The sequence below is a fragment of the Neofelis nebulosa genome, chromosome 15 (genome assembly GCF_028018385.1).
Source record: "Neofelis nebulosa isolate mNeoNeb1 chromosome 15, mNeoNeb1.pri, whole genome shotgun sequence".
Taxonomy (NCBI): Eukaryota; Metazoa; Chordata; class Mammalia; order Carnivora; family Felidae; genus Neofelis; species Neofelis nebulosa.
This window is the reverse complement of record NC_080796.1, coordinates 35,005,368-35,027,486: the sequence shown is the minus strand read 5'-3', so window position 1 is coordinate 35,027,486 and position 22,119 is coordinate 35,005,368. Positions and strand designations below refer to the sequence as shown.

General features: G+C 37.9%; 1 protein-coding gene across 3 annotated transcripts in view; it reads left to right on the top strand.

The window, feature by feature from the left end:
• KCNK2 (potassium two pore domain channel subfamily K member 2) overlaps nt 1-22,119 on the top strand; it is a 196,761-nt gene that overhangs the window by 118,229 nt on the left and 56,413 nt on the right. For all 3 annotated transcript variants that reach the window (XM_058700295.1, XM_058700296.1, XM_058700294.1), the window contains exon 4: nt 20,272-20,432. In XM_058700295.1, the coding sequence (XP_058556278.1) occupies nt 20,272-20,432 (161 nt within the window). The remainder of the gene's footprint in view (nt 1-20,271; nt 20,433-22,119) is intronic.

Genomic DNA, 22,119 nt, shown 5'->3' with positions numbered 1-22,119 from the left:
TGACATCCCATTGGGGGTGGGGGGAAACACTGATAATAGGAACAATTGAAAGTCACTGATAATAGGAAGAATTGAAAGATTAATTACAAATCTTCAGACTCTTCCACTTTCAATTTTATTATCAAAACAAAAGCAACAAATACATGGGCAAATTTCGTTGATGTGTTTCACCTCTCCCTTAATGCGCTTAGGCTCCCCCCTATGCTATCAAGGCGTAAAATTTCCAAGGGCAAGCGGCAAGAGAAGAAAAAAAGGAAAGGAGGGGTATGAAAGTCATAAGCTGCCCAAATTGCTGGTTCAAAGAATGTGCGTTTTCATAGGTAATTTCAGTGGCATTTGTAGATAATGGAAGCTGTGTTTTAAGTTAAAAAAAATAATAGATCTGGGCATGATTTCCTAATATACATTGTATTACAGCTAAATAATGTGCTGGGCATACTTATGTAGACACTTCCGTCAGTTTTACTCACATAGTATAGTTTAGGATGAACATATTTCTCCCTCTTTTTTAAAGGAATGATCCAATAGAAGGGGCATCAGATTTCACTGCAGAAAGTCTAAGTCCAGGTTTTCGTGCCACTAGCTAGGGTTGTATTGTCGATCTAGTCGCTGTTCTATTATCCTTAATATTCCTGTTTGTCAGTGGGGCTAGTATTTCTCGCAGAGCTATTGTGAAGGTTAAATAAGATTATGTACGTGAAAATAGTTTACATCCTGAATGACAGTACATTAGAGTAAGCTGATTTTATTAGAGTAATTTTTATTACCTTATTGTTAAAATAAGCCAATATTATTTTTTGCACAATTATTTATATTACTAATGTCAACATAGAAATAAATACATTTTTCTTACACCTTGAATGCACCCATTTTCACTCTTATAATACATATCGTGTTTGCCTTCATGTAATTTATTAGGGTTTGCTCAAACCAGTTATTATCACAATGCTAAGTGCCAGATTTGACTAGTTTCTTCATGTAGTTAACGTGTATTTTGGTTTAATGAAATGAGCTGATTGGTTATTTAAGTGACCTATAGATAATCCACAGTGTGATCACTGAAATAGTATATAATGTAACCTTGAGGTATTACTATTAGCTGAGTATAATAAAGATTAATATTTGTGTGAATCTGTTTGCTATATGATTTTTTAAATGTATGCTTTTATATTAGTTAGGATATGCTAAGTTATTTCCTGTAACAAACAATCCCCACATCTTGGTGGATTTACAAAATAAAAGTTTATTTTTTATTCACACTGTATCTTCAGTGTGGATTAACAGTAGGGCCCTGCCTACTGTTCTAGCTCAGAGACTTCGGGTGACACTCGTCCCTCTTTCCGTGGCCTTTCCTGGTCACTTTGGCATAGGGACCAGAGCATGGGAAACTGTGCATGGGAACCTGCACACTGGCTCATGGAGCTTCAGTAAGTGCACACACTGTCTTCACTCACATGACATGGGGGCCAAACCAACTTCAAGACCGTAAGTGGGGAAATGCAATCCTACCCTGTGCTCAGAAGAACCCAGATATTTGGTGATAGTCTTAATAAATGCTATAAACAAATACACTCACTGAATACCCTTTCTTAAAGGTTACTTGATATTCCAACAAACTAAACGTTGACAGAAAGTATATTTTACATTTTGCTTTTCCAAACTATGTCTCCCTTAATGCCAGCACTGCAATGGAATTTTTATTTTTCATATGTAATATTGGCTCCTGTTGAATTATTAGAGACTGTGTTCGCAAACGACGTCCCCACATGGTGGTTTCATCCATGAAACAATCTCAAAATGAACATAAAAATTAATATGTAAAACTCTAATTTTAGCTTTTAGGCAGAAATTCTGCTGTTATTGGTGATGTTATTTAGGGATTCCATTAGCGTGTATTTTAGTAATGATCGTTTAACAAAGTCAGAATCATGATGATAAAAACATTAAATCCAGGAAAATAAATTAAAAGATTGAGTTATTTTTGGTGTAGAGGCAAAATAATGCAGGGGTCAGCAAACTGTGGCCCGTGGGCAAAATCCAGCCTACCACCTGCTATGTAGTTATTAGAGTACAACCACACCCATTTATTTTAGTATTATCTTTGGCTGCTTTGTACTAGAACAGAGACCATATGGCCCGCAAAGCTGAAAGTATTTACTATCTGGCCCTTTACAGAAAAAGTTTGCCAACCTTGGACTAAAGGAAAGAGTGTAAGGCAAGGAAAAAGGACAGAGTTCATAAATAGAAGCTCTAGGTTTGAGATTTGATTCTAATATTTATTCATTGTGTGATTTTGACCACATCATTTTCTGAGTTTCCTCACATGTGAATATTCAAATGGCTTCCTAATAGGTGAATGATAATAAACATGCTTGCTATCTCATAGGATTTTATGAAAACTCACAGGATAGTATATTTAACAATGTTTAACTACCATGTACAAAATATTGATCATTTTTCAAGAATATACTGGTTTTTCCCCTCATTGTCTAATGAAGGTTGAAATAAGCCTCGTGAACTTCTAGAAGGCATATGGATAAGCTTCGTGTTTTCTGGAGAGGGGGTCCACAGTGTATATCAGGTCCTCAAAGGTATCCATACTCCTAGAAAGGGTTTAAAGCCATTGGCTTAGATAATTTCTACTTTTGTTTCCAGACTGATGTAAAATATAATTTTTGTGGTACTTCAGAAATTTTGTGGTACTTCAAATTTATATGGGTAAAAATCCATTTTAGAAACATAGCAAAAATATGCTCATGTAGATGCTAGCACACTAAATGGTCGCTTGGAGAACTAAGGATAGTGCTCAGAAGGAAACTATATGAAACTACAGTTCTTAAAATAAGAAAATCGTATTCTATTGCTGAGCTCTGAGTGATATTATAGTGTTAGATATTTTCAGTTCTCCAAACTCCTGTGTATTCTGAGTTGTTTTCTGTAACCACGATGAAAAATGCTGTATTTTAGAAAAGTAGAGAACGACCAATCCCAATCCATGACTTTCTGCCTTTCAAAAATTCAGACTTGGGGGAAAAAAATTTCTTGCCAGGAACAGGAGTCAATATATTCTTTGGGGGATATTTTAGGGGGTGGAAATGGTACATTTATGATAATAGAAAGGAGGTTGTTATAATAAAGATACTCTTACTATGGATAATAATCGAAAGAAAAAAAAGCATAGGCCTGATTATACATTATGTTTCACAAACTCTTTGTCTTTCTGCAGTGTTTCCTGGTTGACTTTTATAAATGTTTGCTGAAAGTCTGAAGGCGTACCGTGCTAAGTGCCATTCAAAACTCATAGATAAAAATATATAAATCTAAGAAAGATATAAATCAAGGTAACTCAAGACAGGTGTTTTGCTTATGTCAATACAGAGAAGAAATAATACTCTTTTATGTGGCAACATTGGGCATGAAAATAGTTCATGGTATGCTCTCTTAAAGTCAAATGCTGTATACCTTTCCTTAAAAATTTAAATCAGGAGTACAGGTACATGAGTAAACAAATGAGAAACAAGCATTGTAAAAACTATGCGTGACAGCGAAGTCTTCTGCCTGCATCCGAGCCCCCTCCCCCCGTCATCTACACAGAGGCCACCACTGTTACCATTTCTCGTTATTATTCTAGACATCATTTGGGCGTACATATAAGTGTGTGTGTGTGTGTGTGTGTGTGTGTGTGTGATTAATATATACATGGTCCTTTATTATGCAAGTGAAAGCCACTCTCTGCTTTGCTATTTCTGTGTAATATGTCCTGCAAATTTTTTCTCATCACGTCCTGAAGATTTGCTTTATTGTTTTAGCAGCTGCATATTATTCCATTTAAATGATATGTCATATCTCTGTCCCCTTTAATGGTCATTAGTTTTTTGTCATGAGGAACAGTGCAATACTGGATACTTAAGTGTTCTGTAACATATCTGTATGTGTATATGGCTATGTAGATAATATATCTGTATCTATCTTTGTGTGTGTATATATAGATATGTATGTATAAGATTTCACGTTTCCTTTATCCAGTACTATTTTTTAATAGTCTTTTTGCTATGCTTGATTTTTAAACAACCATGATCGTGACTATTTTATCTATCAAATTGCATATATAGATTGGTCTTTTCTCATATATAGTAGTATATGATTAAAAGAAAAATGCACAAATGTATAAAAAAAGAAAGTAACTAGATACGATTATGCTTTTTATAGTCATGTTGCAGTGTGTGCTTACTTGATGTAGTTGACATAAGTTGATATCATACCTAATCATTGATTTTTGGAAATATTTAACATGATCCTTATGGATATTATAAATTTAAGCTGGTTGGTATGTCTGTCATTAAATAGGTTATTAGTCTTGCAAATTAAAAACTAATAGGGAGTGGGTGATGGGTATTGAGGAGGGCACCTGTTGGGATGAGCATTGGGTGTTGTATGGAAACCAATTTGACAATAAATTTCATATTTTAAATAAATAAATAAATAAACTAAAAACAGTGGCTCAGATCTTTTTTAAAATTTTTTGAGTTTATTTTTTATTTTGAGAGAGACACAAAGTGAGAGTGGGGGAGAGGCAGAGAGAGAGAGGGAGAGAGAGAATCCCAAGCAGGCTCTGCGGTGTCAGCACAGAGCCTGACACAGGGCTCAAACCCACGAAACCGTGAGATCATGAGCTGAGCTGAAACCAAGAGTCAGATGCTTAACTGACTGATCCACCTAGGTGCCCCTCAGATCTTTTACTATGAACCTCAAAGATACAGAAAGTCCTTCCTTAATCTACTTGTCATTTGGAATGGTTACTTGTTATGCTGTGGTGCTTTACCTTTGTAAAGTGGAAAGAACAATTTTGTATACTTTCTCCAGGCAACGTGATCCAGTCATCTAATTATTGTATAATCCAGCATGAGATCCAACATGTGTCACTTAAACTGTGAGAGAAAGAATTCAGCATATCATTTAAATACCTTGTCATTAGGAGGGTTTATCTCACAATTATTAGCTTATATAAATCCTCAGAGAGACAATTTTTTCAGTGAAGCTACAGGAGTGGAATAAATATTTGCATGTTTGCAAATGGCTTTCTTGCATGAAAGATCATTTTGTCAGATTCTGGAATCACAACTTTTCCTCATCACAACCCTGAAGATTTTTCTGTATTGTCTTTTGACATTTGCTGTTAGACAGAAGTTTGATACTGGCCTGATATTCTTTCCTTTATTGGTAACCTATTTTCCATAAGTGCCTCTGTTTTGAATTAAAGATTTTCTTTTAATCTTGCACTGGATTCATTTATTTTGTTGGGTTTTTTAACCTTTGTTTAATTTTATTTTTGAATATTCTATTCTAATGATTATGTTTTTCCACCATCACGGACACTGACAATTTTTTGTGCTGTTCCGTTCTTTGTTCTCAATGTTCTCTCTCTACTATGTGCCTTTTAAAATTCTTTCTACCTTTATTTTTTCTGTAAATCTGGAAATTCGTTTGTATTCTGTAAGCTTAAGCAATGGTTAGAATTCCTACTATTTCAATTCTCCTTAATTGTCTTAAATACAGACTTTAAGTTTGCAGTTGCACAGTTTCCTTTCAATATTATATTATCCTCCCCCATCTCTTTTTCTTTACTTAATTTTGTCTTTAGATGCCAGTAAACTCATTTTTTTTTGTTGGCTTTAGGCTCCAGATTTATAATCTAATGATTTATTGTCTCCTATTGCGGTTTCCAAACATATTCTGGGTTCTGCACCATTTTCAGAAATGCACTCTTCCTATTCGTTCATTCATTCATTCTCTTGGCAAATATTTATTGAGCAGCTATTAAGTAGTATCTAGATGTTTGGAATACATCAGACAAACAGACAAAAAGCTAGAGAGAGATTTAACACGGAACTAAATTATACAGCATGTTACATGTTAATTATATAGCGGTGGGGAAAAAAATAGACCAGGAGTAGGAGGTATAATTTTAAAGGAGTCTAAAGATGATATTTCTCTTCTAGTTTTCTATATTACTTGCTTTCACTTTGGATCTGTGTTTCTAACCTGTGGACATATAGTGGAGATGGGGCCTAAAAGTTCTTTCTCCTTAATTCAACGTGGGCAGGCTTTGTAGCAGGCTAACATAAGTACAGTTGCATTTCAGTCCACTTCCCTCTCCTGAGTGGAATATCCTCCCATATTCTCCATCTATACACTCTGAATTGCTGCAGAAACAAGGATATAGAATTTTTCTAGCTATTGTTCTGAGCTGTCTTTGAGACAGTCTTATTGCCTTCCAGGGTTAGCCTTTCTACCAGACTGAATTCAGACTAAAAAGGACTTAACCTCGGGTAGTCCTCACAGCTGTGAAAAGATTACAGAAAGGGGAAAAATGTATTAAGAGTTGACGTTTAGGACAAAATCAAGACTTCTAATTATCTCTCTTTTTTTGTGCTCATGCTTCACTTCAAGGTCCAAAGAGAGTGTGCAAGAAATTAAGACGTTAGGATGCTGCATGTTGTGGAACAGTGGGTATCACATCCCCTCCACACATCACCTCTCCCACCCTCTGGAATCTTTTCTTTAAAATAAACTTACGAATTTCAAACAGATATAAAACAGGTGGATCTATTTGTGCGTGTGTGTGTGTGTGTGTGTGTGTGTCTGTGGTGGGGCAGGGGGTGGTGGGTTGTACCCAAGGCCAGGCAGCTCATTTCCATAGTAAGCCAGGACTTTGAGGTCGGACAGATCTCTGTGAAAACACTGGCTGTGCCACTTTTGATTAGCCTCTATGTGTTTCACTTCACATTTCTGAGCCTTGGTATAAATAAGTTTTAAAACACCTTTTCCAGAAAGTTACTTTGGGAATCAACTGAAAAAAAGATACCCAGTTTTGGATTGGCAAAGCAAGGCATTGAAAGATTAAATAACATGCTTAAATCATGCGGTGAGTACGTGGCATTAGTGAGGTTTTAAAGCCACAAAGCCTGGCTACAGTGTTGGCACTTGTAACCTCTGACCTATATTGCATCAGATGTTGAAAAAAGTAGCGTATATACGTTTCACCATAAATTTCGAGTGAACCTCCTAATGGTTGAGGGCTTAGTTCTAGACTCCACCTTTCTAGATGAAGGGGCTATGCCATTGTTACCTTTGGAAAATTTACAAGTAGTTTGCAGAAAATCGGCCTAAAAAGTACTGGACTCTGATGTGCCCTCCAACCCTCTTTTTACTTTATAAATATTGAGCTAAGTGAACTATATCTATCCTTACCACGTGTGAGAAAACCTTGTATGATATTTAGCTAAATGGCCGTAGTGTTTTGATGTTGAGAAGATAGTTTTCAAATATGTAAATGCACATCCTTGGTTTTCTTTGCAGTGTATCTTTAAAAAAATAAGATGCACAAATAAATTAGTTTGAGGAAAATTTCATTTGTCAGAATCAAAGAATGCACAGGAATCTAATCTCATAGCAGAGATGGATCTTAAAGATGCCAATGGCTGTTGAATTTAGAGTGACTTTAATCAATGCCCCTTAATGACTTCGGTGATGTGTTCTTTCATCTAAATGACCCAACTTCAGCTGTCATCACTCAGGGTCAGTATCTGGATAATTATGCATCTTTCAGGTAGGTTGGCTTCCACATTCTGTCTTCTGTGTGACGTAGGCAGTGGTTGATGAGTTTTGCATCACTGCCCCAAGGTCATAGCCAAAGCAAGCAGAGTTCCTTACACCCTAATTTCAAGTGAAGTTGTAATAAATACACACACTCAACACTTGAAAACTTTGCATTTTATGTCTCCAACCTGTGCTACCTAATGACCCCCCAGTACTTGAACTTCCTTGGCCTCGGTTTTTTGTATCTGTGTAATGATGCCATTAGAATTCGACTGGTCATTTCAACTTTTACATTTTCCAGTTTTGCTTGAAAAAAATTCAGATGCCTGAGATGCCTGGGTGGTTCAGCTGGTTAAGTGTCTGAGTCTTGATTTAGGCTCAGGTCATGATCTCACGGTTCATGAGTCTTTGAGCTCTGCGATGAGAACGTGGAGACTGCTTGGGATTCTCCCTCTCCTTTCTGCCTGTCCCTCCCCCCCCCCCCACCTCAGAATAAATAAACTAAAAATTTTTTAAATTTCTGTTGCCTTGGGGCACCTGGGTGGCTCAGTTAGTTAAGTGTCCGACTTCAGGTCATGATCTCACGGTTCGTGGGTTCGGGCCCCGCACAGGGCTCTGTGCTGACAGCTCAGAGCCTGGAGCCTGCTTCCCGATTCTGTATTCCCCTCTCTCTCTGCCCCTCCTCCACTCGTGTTCTGTCTCTCTCTCTCAAAAAATAAACATTAAAAAAAGGTTCTGATGCCTTTCCCCCTCAATTCATGGCACTTTATATTGTGAATTTAGACAAATAATAGACCATCTCAGACAAGATTCTGTCTACCAGTCCTATGAGAGAAGTCAAAGTAGTCCCACCAGAACAGCAGCCTATGCTGTGGTACAGTTATTGTATTTACCACTTGCTAATAAAGGGTGAAACATTCTGATCGCTGCCAGTGCCTGCTTGGCTGTGATAGTGAATGGTGAACTGCAGTAACTTAGAGCACTTCGTTTCATGGATTACTTTATCAGTGCAAGTCACTGTTTTTGTTCCCACATAATCTGCAAAGTGAGGAACATGAAAAGAACATGTTGGCTCAACTCCTTCTAAATTTAAACACATTTCAAGTGAAAAAGTAAAACTGTCATCAACATCACCATCATTGCCACCATTATTTTTATCAATAGCTGACACTCAGCAGTACCTGAGCCATGAAAGTGACTTTTTATGGCCAGGAGAGTGATTTTAGCTGGCTTATATTCATTGGGAGTACTCACCACCATGGGTCAATCACCATACTAAGACCTTTATGTGTATTATGTCATATAATATTCATTACTGTTTTATAAATGGGGAAGCTGAGGCATTTTAGTAATTTTTTAGTAACTTTCTCAGTGATACAGTGGAAAAGCTAGCATTCAAACCCAGATAATTGGGCTCTAGAGCCTACAGTCTTAACCACTGTGCTATACTGACCTCCGTATACTTGGAAATAAATTTGAGTGAGTGTGTTTGACTTATTAGAGGAAAATGATGGCAAACCAAAGATAGCATAGCTGTCTTGGTAATTCAGATCATTAACGCTTACAAAGTCTAACTTCCTAAAATGCAAAAAAAATTAATTTAATTTTAATTTAAATTTAATGTCTATTGTATTACTTTTAGGGCCTTTTGATGATAGATGAATTATATCGTTGTATCACTTTACCACTTATAGTGTTAAAAAATTATTTAATGACACTTGTAAAAGAAGGTGAGGCAAGTTTTCTTTAGGACTATTGTGATAGGTATAACCACTAGAGTGGACTTTTGTGGTAGGGGAGAGAGATTGGATTCAACTCTGAATACAGCAAGGCAAAGCAGGAGTTTACAGCCATGGAGAAGAGAGGGGTGTCAATGGATAGAAAATTACTGAGACGAAACATTAAGGTAAAGGAGGATTTGGGCCAAAACAGCTTTCAGGATTCTTGTTGAAGGCCTATCGGGTGATCAGATATCACCTTGGCAGTGGTGGAGAATAAGGAACTCGATCATATACAGAGGGTGATCAGATATTTAGGATGGGGGATTCTGTCTATCCTGACGTAGGAGGATTCCTGCTAGAACTGGACTTTACATGGAAGGATACAAGGAGCCCAAGGTTTAGTCAAAACAGAGAGCCCAGAAGAGCCTGAACAAACTTTGATCAATGAGAGAATCTTTGCCGATAAATAGTACAGTTTTTATTTATTGATGCCAAGTAGGGTCAGTAATATGACATCAGATTATACTGAAGTTCCTATAGGAAAATTCTTTTAACAATACCTTTAAAGTATGATTGCCAGGAAATGTGTTATCATGGAAGTTCAGACTCCTGGCTTATAATCTCTCTCAAAATGTGGGACAGCTTGTCATTCATATTTTTTGCTAAGAAGTAGTTCCTCATTTTTTTAATGCTGTTGGGTCACTTTTCTCCTTTCTTGGGAAAAGGGGAGAATCAGGTAACAGGCAATTAAATAGCACAAGAATTTGCAGCCATTTATAGAAATACTTCATCACACTTTGAACAGATAGTTGGCCTGCATTTAGCGGTCATGTTTTATCAAAAATGCACATCTTTAAAAGCACTCAGGCTCAGGACGACTGGGCAGCTCAGTCGGTTAAGCGTCTGACTTCGGTTCAGGTCATGAGCTCGCAGTTCGTGGGTTCGAGCCCCACATCGCGCTCTGTGCCGACAGCTCAGAGCCTGGAGCCTGCTTCGGATTCTGTGTCTCCCTCTCTCTTTCCCCTCCCCCACTGGCACTCTGTCTCTGTCTCTGTCTCTCAAAAATGAATAAACATTAAAATAAATAAATAAATAAATAATAAATAAAAACATTCAGACTCAAATCTAAGATGGTTTGATGCTCTCTCTGTGAGAGGCATGTGGGGACTGAGAAGAACTTTGAGATGAACTGCTTCCCTTCTCCTGGGTTGTCCTCACTTTGAGTTGTTCTCACCAGGGAATGGTGGACAGACCTCTATAACTAAATGTGCTTGTTCTTCTCCCCTCGCATCATCGCTCTCTCCATCCTCCTGCGTCTCACCAAGCACATCTTTGCATGGGTGAAAAGGGGGATAGGACGAACTTCCAATTACTAAAGAAAAACCTGGGGAGGTTAGGAAATGATGTGCAGGTAGATTATTATCATTTCTTGGCAAAATTATTTTGCAAAGGAAATTTCCTCTCAACTTTTAGCTTTCTGTGTAGGTTATGTAAAAGAATCTTGTTAGCAAGAAATGCTTGGTAGCAATTTAATCAGACATTCATGATTTTAAATATGTTCAAACACCAGCTGAAGAAATATATAAGTTGTGGGGTGCCTGGGTGGCTCAGACAGTTAAGCGTCCAACTCTTGCTTTTGGCTTAGGTCATGATCTGAGGGTTTGAGTCTCTGCCTCTCTCTACCTCTATCTCTGTTCCTCCCTCCCCACTTCTTGAAAGAGATGAATAACTTAAAAAAAAAAAAAAAGAGAAATTTTGGAGCACCTGGGTGGCTCAGTTGGTTAAGTGTCCGACTCTTGCTATCAGTTCAGGTCATGATCTCATGGTTCGTAGGATTGAGTCCCCCATGGGGCTCTTTACTGACAGCACAGAGCCTACTTGGGATTCTCTCTCTCCCTCACTCTCTGCCTCTCTTCTGCTCATGCACACTCTCTCTCTCACTCAAAATAAATAAATATCAAAAAATGAATATAAAATAAAAATTAAGAAAAAGAAATATATAACTTCCTATAGATTTGCAACTTTACAACAGTGTTGCAGGATTTTATTATGTAAGTTGCAACTGAAGATAGCAAGGGAGCCATCTTGTGAAATACTGTTTGAACTGCAGGCACATGGCTTCTGGGCCAAGAGGAAGTGTGATGAGGTTGAAGTTAAAACAAAATGTCAAAACAGCCCTTTGATTGAGTGACTTTAATTGACACATTTGTTTTGATGCACCTATCTATTCTTTTCCAGTCCAACTAGGTAAAACAGCAAGTATTAGCAGAATGGCATGTCCAGGTTTGGATCCATACTCAGTGGTGTGTAACTGAGAAGAATTCTAAGTTTGAAAAATAGTATCCATCGTCTGGATCCCAGATAGCTCTAAGCAATTGAGTTAATAGTTTAAATCTCAGCCTTAGCAGTTAGCTGTTTAACCTTGAACACATTATTTTCCCTCAATAAACCTCAGTTTCCACATTCAGAGAGTAGGGATAATTAGTTGTGCTTAATCTCATAGGGTTGTGAATGTTTAATTAAGTATCCATAGGAAGGGATTAGCAGTATATCTGGCACATAGTGAGAGAGTGATGTTCAGTAGATAACAGTGTTGGCCGGGGCACCTGGGTGGCTCAGTTGGTTAAGTGCCCGACTTCGGCTCAGGTCGTGATCTCGCAGTTGGTGAGTTTGAGCCCCACGTCAGGCTCTGTGCTGACAGCTCAGAGCCTGGGGCCTGCTTCGAATCCTGTGTCTCCCTCTCTCTCTGCCCCTCCCCTGCTCACACTCTGTCGCTCTCTCTCTCAAAAATAAACGGTAAAAAAAAATTTTTTAAATAACAGTGTTGGCCATTAGTTTTATTATTGGCAATGAAGATTATTTTATTATTTTTTTTATTTTTGGCAATAAAAACATAGTAATATAGTAATACCACAGCCAGTCTAGAAGAGGTGCTCTAATCAAGGTCATCCTAAATATAAAGGAACAGAGGCAGATTTACCTTCAGGCTAATGAGAGTTCAGCTTCAGGACCCCCCACTTGGTTGGGTTTAGTCCCTAAGTTTGTATTCTCTTTCCTAAAAGCCCCCTTCCCCCACACTGCATAGCTTTAGACCCATAAACCCTGCCCCTGTCACAGGGGTATAAATTAGAATCACTTCTGTAGATATTTAAAAATACGTGCGCACGTTCCCCTCCCCTCCCTGTGGAAGACAATAATTTAGTTGTTCTGGGGTGGATTTTTTTCCCTAAGTTTCATCTGTGATTCTGATGTGGTTTAAAACCAGCGATCTGGAAGAACAATGTACAACTTTGCAAAAGTTCTGAAATGAATACGTCTTTTCAAGACACTATTTAATTGTCTTTTGATTAAGATCATATTTTTCTGGAACCATATTGTTTTCTTTAGTGTTTGGTTAGGTTCTTTGCTATATAGCATAGCTTTAAAAAGACCAGATGTGATTATCATTTCACATTGATTTCTGAAAGTCTTGCTCTTTTTTTTAGGTTGCTAAGTGAGCATACCCTGAATTTATATTGTTCTTTTTCTCACCCACTTCTAACATATTTCTCTTATGCCTTACAATATTAATGTTTTTCTGCAGCTAAAATAATTTAAATTGTTTTGTGTTAAAATAATATTTTGATTGTTATTTTTAGAGGTGATTTTTAAAATATAATTTGCACAGATCAAGAACTTCTCTTTTCCTTGTCAGTCCTGAATAAAATTAAAAGCAGTAAAAAAAAAAAAAATTAGTACTGTAGAACTATTTAATCTGGTAAGTCCATTTAACTAAAATATGGGGTATTAACAAAAGCCCATAGATAATTATTTTCAATTCAACCAATTTTCTTCCGCATCTGTTATGAGCGAAGCACTAAACAAGACATGGAAAGGGAAGAAAAATTCTTAAAACACAGTCCCTTGAAGTTTATCATCAAAAAGAAAGGTAAAAGTATATGATTAAATGGCAAGAACTCATGTTAGAGTAATGTATAATTTCTCCAAAAGCAGCAGAAAGTACTGTGTTTGTTGAGAGAAGGCAAGATGGTACCTGGTTGAAAGGGTAAGGAATGGCTGGGTGTTGGAAGGGGGACAGAATGGACAGACAGGATCTCAACACGATAACTGAGGGGCCAGATTTGTGCCAGCTTCAGAACAAACAACATAAAACACATAAAGAATCAGAAAAGTCCAGCTCTGTTTTTCAGCAAGTAGTTATGACTCTAGTGTTACCGGAAGGTACAACAATTGTCTAACAATGAATATTGGGAAAAAGGGACAGGTGATGTGTACCGAAAGACCTTGGAATACCTAAGTGTTTAGTAGGAGTATCAGGACTTAAAGCTGCTGTGCTCTGGGGAGAATGAACTATTATGAGATGGATTTGTGTGAGAAAAGACCATATTTGGCCTGTTTTGATGCCTTGGGGTAGTGGTGGTGGAACAAGAAGCAGGGAAGGAAATCAAAGGGTGGTCGTGCAGAAGGGATCGGCCTCATTGCTTACAAAGCCACGTGGCTTCGGGGTCTGGGCATGAGGGAGATTTGAGAACTCTGGCTGCTGTGTGATGATTGCTTTACCGCCAACAAGATGGTGGTGCTGAAGCTTAAGTGTCGGGTCAGGCTGTCATCTAGATGACAGAGTTCAGGGGTCTCCTCAGCACACTTGGTGTGGGAGAGTGGGGGCTGGAGAAGGCACACACTTCTGTGAAAATTACTCCGTGAGAAAAACCTTTATAAGACAATCCATGAGGTATTAAAGATGAAGGTCACTAAAAGAGAGTGGCAAGACAAAGTAAGATGCCACTGTAGTTATCTGCTGGTCACCACTAAGAACAAAACCCTGAACTACTGTAGGGAGGGGGATGAAACTTGCTAGTCTGGTCATTTTTAAGGGAAAAGTACTATCCAGAAGTCAAGCAATAAATAAGAACTGTGAATGCAACCTATGAGCAGAAGAGATTTTAAGGGATAAAGAGAGACGATAGAGGGATATCTTCATGTAGCACCTTTTCTTTTTTCTTTTTTTATTTTGTTTTTAACATTTATTCATTTTTGAGAGACACAGAGAGACAGAGCACAAGCAGGGGTGAGGCAGAGGGAGAGGGAGACACAGAATCCGAAGCAGGCTCCAGGCTCTGAGCTGTCAGCACAGAGCCTGACGTGGGGCTCGAACTCATGAACCGTGAGATCATGACCTGAACCAAAGTCGGATGCTTACCCGACTGAACCACCCAAGCGCCCCCATGTACCACCTTTTCATAACCCCAGCGTTTTGGTGAGATCCACAACCAAACAGCTGTTTGAGAACATTTTAGATGCAAGCTCTGAAACTTTATCCGGTACTCTTGAAAATCTTAGCACTTGGCGTGAGGAACTGCCAGAAGAGAATGCAGAGGGGCTACAATAAAGGGGAGGCAGCAAGAAAGGAGCTTGGGGAAGCATTAAGTTATTTAGACATCCAGTGGAAATGCACTAGGGCTGTAGTGGTGACTAAGGCATGGTGCCTGGCCTTCCACAACTTCTGATTACAGAACTGATGGTTATAATCTAGAGAGATAAGTCTTAAGATAGGGAAATGTGTATGCAGGATGGGGGTCAAACCCAGTCTTGGGGGTGCGTAGCAAGGCTCAGGGAGAGCGTCTTGGAGAAATTAATATCTAACCTAAGTAATGATGGATATTTAAGGGTGAGTCAGATGAAGAGTGGGTGCGTGGAGGGTGTACATTTGAGACAAAAGAAGAAACATAATCAGAGGAAGTTCGATGAACTTACTTGGGTCTTTCATCTATGTGGTACTTCTTTTCACATAGGGCAAGATATTTTTTTCCCTTCCAGAATAGTAATCAATATACTGAAACATTTTAATTAAATAATCACTCAATTTCCAACCTACCTGTAATATTTTAAAGAAAATCATATGTGCACATGTGTTCTTTTCTGTTTTGACCCATCCCATTCTACAGTAGCTCAAGCTGTTCCCTAAAGGTCTTGTATATGTCTTGATAAGGTAACTTACAGGTATTTCACATTTCCCTTAATCTTATAAATAAGGCATTTTTCCATTTAATTTAGCACATTTAAGGTAGTGCTGAAATATTATAATGCCGTTGGTTTCTTCATATATATCATGCCTTCAGCACTTTTGCTGAGCTTCTCTCTGTACAACAACTTCCAGTATTCCCCTGTGTTTGCTAGATATTTAATTCTACCTGCAACTAATATGTTTCTCTTCATAATAAACATTTCTTTTACATGTTCACTGCCACTACATGTGCTAGAGCTTTCAGAATAATACTATACAGTAGTTGCAAAGTGGATGTCCTTTTTCCCTCCAATTTGAGGGGAATTCCTTTTGTGCTTTAGTATGAAGTGTGATAGTAAATGTTTTGAGATAGATCATGATAAGACAATAATTTTCTATTTCTAGCATTCAGAGAACTACAAGAAATGGTAGAGAATATTGTCTAGTGCCTTTTGATCTATAAATGTCATGTACTTACTGAGGCTTTCCAAACTTTTTTTTACTGTTGTGCAATATTTCAAGTAGTAGAAATGTCTACAAAGAATAATATTGCACATAACCATCTATCGTTCGCTTTCATCACATCTTAACACTGCTTTATGCTGTTTTTGTTGTTACTCTTTTTAGATAAAATAATACAGGAATTTGAAGGCTTTTAATCATCCTTTCCAGTCTCGCTCGGTAGCCCCCTCTCCCCACCCCCCACTCATTAACATTCATTGTTTCCTTGATCTTCTCTCCCCTTTGGGCAGGTACCCCTGCTTCCAGATATGTTTGGGTCTGTTTCTGAGCTCTCTATTGTGTCCTGATTGGTCTGTCTTTCCCTGTTCAATACCACATTGTCTTAAAGTAGGTCATCATGTAGGACAAATCTGCCCACCTCATTTTCCCCCCCAAAATTTTCTTAGCAATTATTGGTCCTTTACTTTCTTACATGATTTTTATAAAAGTTCATAAAATTTTACTGAAAACCCTTGCAAAATATCTATTACAATTTCATTGTATTTAACATAAATTTGGTAAAAATTAACACCTATATCTTTCTTCATTTCTTCAGGTTTCTTTTATGTCACTTATTTTGCAGCTTTTTTTGGTAATTTTCTCCATCAAATACTTAAATGTTATTTATTATATTCTTAGCTGTCTTAATTGCTAATGTTATTAAGATCCTTTGATTTTGTACTACATTTGGTGATTGGTTCTTTCTGGGAGTATAGGAATGTTATGTGTGTGATTAGGTCCCAGACACTGGGCCTAAAATACCTGGGTTTGAATCCCAGCTCTCCCACTTTTACTAGCTGTGTCTATCCTTGGGAAAATGATTTAACCTCTCTGTCCTTCTATTTCCTCATTTGAAAAATGGAGAGTATTAATACCCACCTCACAATGGTTATTGTGAAAATTAAGTCAATTAATATGTTTAATTGGTTGTAAGAGTGCTTAGCACATATAAATATGCTGTTAAATAGTTTGCCTACTGACTGTGCTAAATACATTGATCTGCTAATCTTCAACCAATAGTATGATTAATAGTAATTACAATAATTATTGTTATAGCACCTAACATATATGGAGAATATAATAAAATTTCCTGAGCACCTTTCATGTGATACCTAACTCTATGAAATAAATAATAATAGCAATATACCATTTATCAAATGAGGAAATAATTTACCAAAGGCCACATATTTCTTGAGTCAGGAATCCAGGAATGGCTATAATATATTGGAAACACAGAGTTTTTATCCTTGTATTTCTTTCAATCAGTTAATTTTAGACTTTTTAGACTTTTAAGAGCCCTGATGTTTGGAGGCGCCTGGGTAGCTCAGTCAGTTAAGCCTCCAACTTCGGCTCAAGTCATGATCTCGCCGTTCCTGAGTTCGAGCCCCACGTCGGGCTCTGTGCTGACAGCTCGGAGCCTGGAGCCTGCTTCGGATTCTGTGTCTCCCTCCCTCCCTGCCCCTCCCCTGTTCACACTCTGTCTCTCTCTCTCTCTCTCAAAAATAAATAAACATTAAAAAAAAAAAGCCCTGATGTTTGCATATCTTACTATAAATCTGTGGACTTTTTACTAGGTGACCAGTATTTAACATCTTAAAAGATATTGATAAATCTAAATAGCTAATTCCATCTGACACAAATACGAATTCACCTTACAAGCTGCTTGATATAAATATGCATGTACCTCACCTCCATCTCACCAAAAAGTTGCATTGACATGACAAAAAACATATGAAAATTATGGGGGGAAAGTCCATAGTGTGTGGAAGGCAGGGGAGATGTCGAAAGAACCACAACAGGAATGGATTTGAGAATGATGTGTAGCATATAGATTCAGGTGACAATGAAATTCGAATTAAGGAGCCCACATTCCAGATACGAGCAAAATCTAGGATTCTAAAGAGAAAGTTTTCTAAGGGAACTTCATAAAGACTCCAAAATTAGAAGCAGAAGTGAGCCCAGGGGCGGCAGCCTATAAATTAATCAAAGTTTTGTGGAACCACTAATCTTAACTTGTACAGTAGCTGACTCCAGTCTTCCTCCAGAATAAAGCTGTGACTGCAATTTTTCCATTTGAAAGGTTACCAGGGAAAGCACTTCGAAAAAGAGTAAGGTTGTTATGCAGATTTCAGTCCATGCATTCTCTACAGATGAAGTTTTCTAGAGATTTAATCATTCCCTTCTCTCTGCTACTGAGGGAGACACGCTTACAAATGGATATTTCCCTTATTCCTTTAAATATCTCTTACAAAAAGGTAACTTCTAGTTGGTTTGCTAAGTTCCTTATGTGTCCACAGCTTCTTAAAAATAACTAGCTTAAAATAATCAGTATGCCGGGGTGCCTGGGTGGCTCAGTTGGTTAAACATCTGACTTTGGCCAGGTCATGATCTCGAAGTTCCTGAGTTTGAGCCCCTGCTGTCAGCACAGAACCTGTTTCAGATCGTTCGTTTCCCCCCCCCCCCCCCGCCTCTCCCCCTCCTGCTTTCTGTCTCTCTCAAAATAAATAAATAAGCTTAAAAAATAATAATCGGTATGCCAAAGAGATATCTTAGGGTGGCAAAATTTGCTCTGCTACACCTTTGAAATCCTTGGAACATTAAAAAAAGTTAACAATTTCGGGGCACCTGGGTGGCTCAGTCGGCTGAGTGTCCTATTTCAGCTCAGGTCATGATCTCACAGTTCGTGAGTTCAAGCCCCACGTCGGGCTCTCTGCTGACAGCTCAGAGCCTGGAGCCTGCTTCGGATTCTGTGTCTCCCTTTCTCTCTGCTCTTCCCCTGCTCACATGCTGTCTCTCTCTCAAAAATAAATAAAGATTTTTTAAAAGTTAACAATTTTAAGGTTGTTGGTTATTTTTTGGTAGGTGTTTGAATGAAAACAGGATTTCAAAAGTTGCTATTTAGCTTTCATCTTTAAGTAATTTTAGCATATTTGAATTCTCTTAAATTAAGGCAGGACACTCTTCCAATAAATGACCACGAAAGCTCTATGGTTAATAGTATTATCAGTATAGAGAGACAGAAATACATTTAATGAAAATATTGGCGTTATTGCATGTGTTACCCCCTTCAGTTTTCAGCATCTAGTTTAACTGGAACATTAGCTCTACTTTGTGGATTATTGAAATGTTTGCTTATTAAAATATTTTATATTAAAATATATTTTTAAAAGATTCTTAACTAGTTGAAATCTATGATTAATATCTTTTAATATTGGGGAGTTTCTGAATTACCCTTGAGGTTGTTAAAAAACAAATTTCACTGAGTACATTTGAATTGGCTTTATTAAATGATTCATGAATTGGGCAGCATCCCATCTAGCTAGCAGAGGGGAGCTCGGAGGAATTGTACAACATCCAACACTTTTAGAGAGTAAGTATGGGACGATAAAGTTACTGGTGAAAGGAAAGGATTCTCCGGGCAAGATTGCTTTCCCTGAGAGGGAAGAGCAGGAAATCTTATTATGTGGATCACCTCATCTTCCTTTAGGGGTGGGCAGAAGATGAGGGTGTGATGGAGAGGGCCGGCGTGGTCTGCCACACTTTGGCTCTGATAGGAAAATTCCTGACCTACTGGTTAAGGTTAGGACTAAGGCTACATTTCTGGGTAAAGTTGAAACTGCAAGTAGATTAGCTATGAAGCCCCAGTTTGGGGATTCGGTCTAAGTGGTGCCATTTTGGGCCCATGGTTTGTTGTTGTTGTAATTTTTTTTAAGTTTATTTTTATTTGTTTTGAAGACTTAGGCAGTGTGAGTGGGGGAAGAACAGAGAGAGAGAGAAGACAGAGAATCCCAAGCAGGCTCTGTGCCATCAGCGTGAAGCCGACATGAGGCTCGAACTCACAAAACCACCAGATCGTGACCTGAGCTGAAACCAAGAGTCGGATGCTTAACTGACAGAGCCACCCCGGGGGCCCCTGGGCCCCTGGTTTTATAGCTGGGGTGCCGGGGTCAAGAGCACCTGGCTCTGGGGTTCCCAAACAGACCATGTCCGGGCACTCTCTGTTGACAAAATCCAAAGGCAGAGAAATGAGTGGCAGTGAAGCAAGAAAGAAATTTATTTCAGACAGGCCAACGCTGGGAAGACAGAGGACTAGCATCTCAAAGACTGCCTCCATAGGCCAAAAATACTTGCAGGTTTACTTACAATGTGGGGCAAACGTGGGTGGGCAGGCCCAGGTAGGCAGTGAAGGTTAAATGGACCATTGTCTTGTGGTCAATTACAGGCAGGGTCTTCCTGGCTCAGTTAAGACTTTATCGCTTGAGGGGGCAGTTACAGTCTCCTGCCTGTGGCAAGTGCTAGGCTGGAAAGAAGAATCCAAGCAGAAAGTTTGAGGTCAAAATGGAGAGACCCAAAGTCCTGGTTCAGTTTTCTTGTTTCTTTTTAACAAGGTCATATGTTTTAAACTATTACTCGTTTATAATCAAATTTTTTTTTTTTTGTATTTAGGATTTGGAAATATCTCACCGCGCACAGAAGGGGGGAAAATATTCTGTATCATTTATGCCTTACTGGGAATTCCCCTCTTTGGTTTTTTGTTGGCTGGAGTTGGAGATCAACTAGGGACCATATTCGGAAAAGGAATTGCAAAAGTGGAAGATACATTTATTGTAAGTATAATAGACTTTTAACTACATATGTTGTTGAATTTTTTAAAATTAAACTTTTCTATCACCTCAGGTGCAGTTAGACATTCAAGTTATTGGGTTTTCCATAACCTTTTATGCATGTAACTCACTGCATAGTTATTTTTATATTTAATTTGAATGAGTAAATTAATGCATGAGAAAAACCCAAAAATACGTAGAAATAAAGTAGAAATTTGACAGCCCTAGGTTCAAATTCCAGATGTCTTGCTGTATTCTCTCTTTTTAAAAACACATTTGAATGTTTATTTTTGAGAGAGAGAGAGGGGCGGGCAGAGAGAGAAGGAAACATAGAATCTGAAGCAGGCTCCAGGCTCTGAACTATCAGCACAGAGCCCAACACACGGCTCAAACCCATGAACTGCAAGATCATGACCTGGGCCAAAGTCGGCAGCTTAACTGACTGAGCCACCCAGGCACCCAGTCTTGCCATATTCTCTTAAGTTAGCTATTTTACCCTGAAACCTCCCTTTTTCATTTCTATGATGTGAATAGGTACTGGTGATGGAGACATCACTCTGAGAATTAGAGATAAAAATAAAAGCTTCATGTAGCTAGTAAATACCTGATGGTATTTTCTCATTTAAATTTGCTTTGGTATCTTTTTTTGTTGCTGGTGGCATTCTAAACTTATATAGCCCTTTTGTGAAGGACATCATATTTAGCAAACCCGATAAAGGCGATCCTGTAACTTAATTCAGTGATGTCACTGATAGAAACTTACCTAAGGGGTGTAATTCAGTAGAACCACAAATAATACACTCGAAGATGTTCATCACTATATTATACTCAATAGAAAAAATAAGTAAAATGAAAATGCTTTTATTAGAATTATAAATGAAAGATAGTAATAAGACCACTATGATTACAAGCTTCTATTCTTGAAGGAAATTACCAAGAAAATGGTTGCATGAGAGGGTGGGATTATAAATGATATGTTGTTACCATCACCACTATTACAAATGCATTTTACTTATTATTCAATAGCGTTTCATCTTTTCACAAACATTTCAACAAAGCATTTTACATTTAATTATGTTGATGAAATAAGGCTACTGAATATTGGTTTTTCCATATATATTCCAGTTTTCAGCGTTAGTTATATTTTATATTCAAGTTCACACTTCACCCTCAGGTATTTTTACAGTTAGAATGGAGTAGTATGGTGATTCCAAAATATGAGTGTCATCTTGTTTGGGGTATTATATATACTTCTCTTATATTGATATTTAAAGTATCTTGTACTTACATTAATTGAGAGGGAAGATTAGTGCCGTCAACTTGGTAATGCTGAATTGTTCATTCATTCAACAAATTTTTTTCTTAAATTTTTTTTTAATTTGAGCAGAGTTGACATACAATATTGCATTAGTTTCAAGTGTATGACTTAGTGATCTGACAGGTTTAAACATTATGCTGTCTTTGCCATAATTGGGTATAGCAACCATCTGTCCCATTACATTGCTATTACAATATCACTGGTTTTCTTACGTCGTGCCTTTCATTCCCTTGACTTATTCATTCCATAACCGGAAGCCCGTATCTCTGTCTCCCCTTCACCCATTTTGCCCAATTCTCCCTTTCCCCTCCCCTCTGGCAACCATCAGTTTGTTCTCTGTATTTATAGTTCTAATACTGCTGTCTGTTCGTG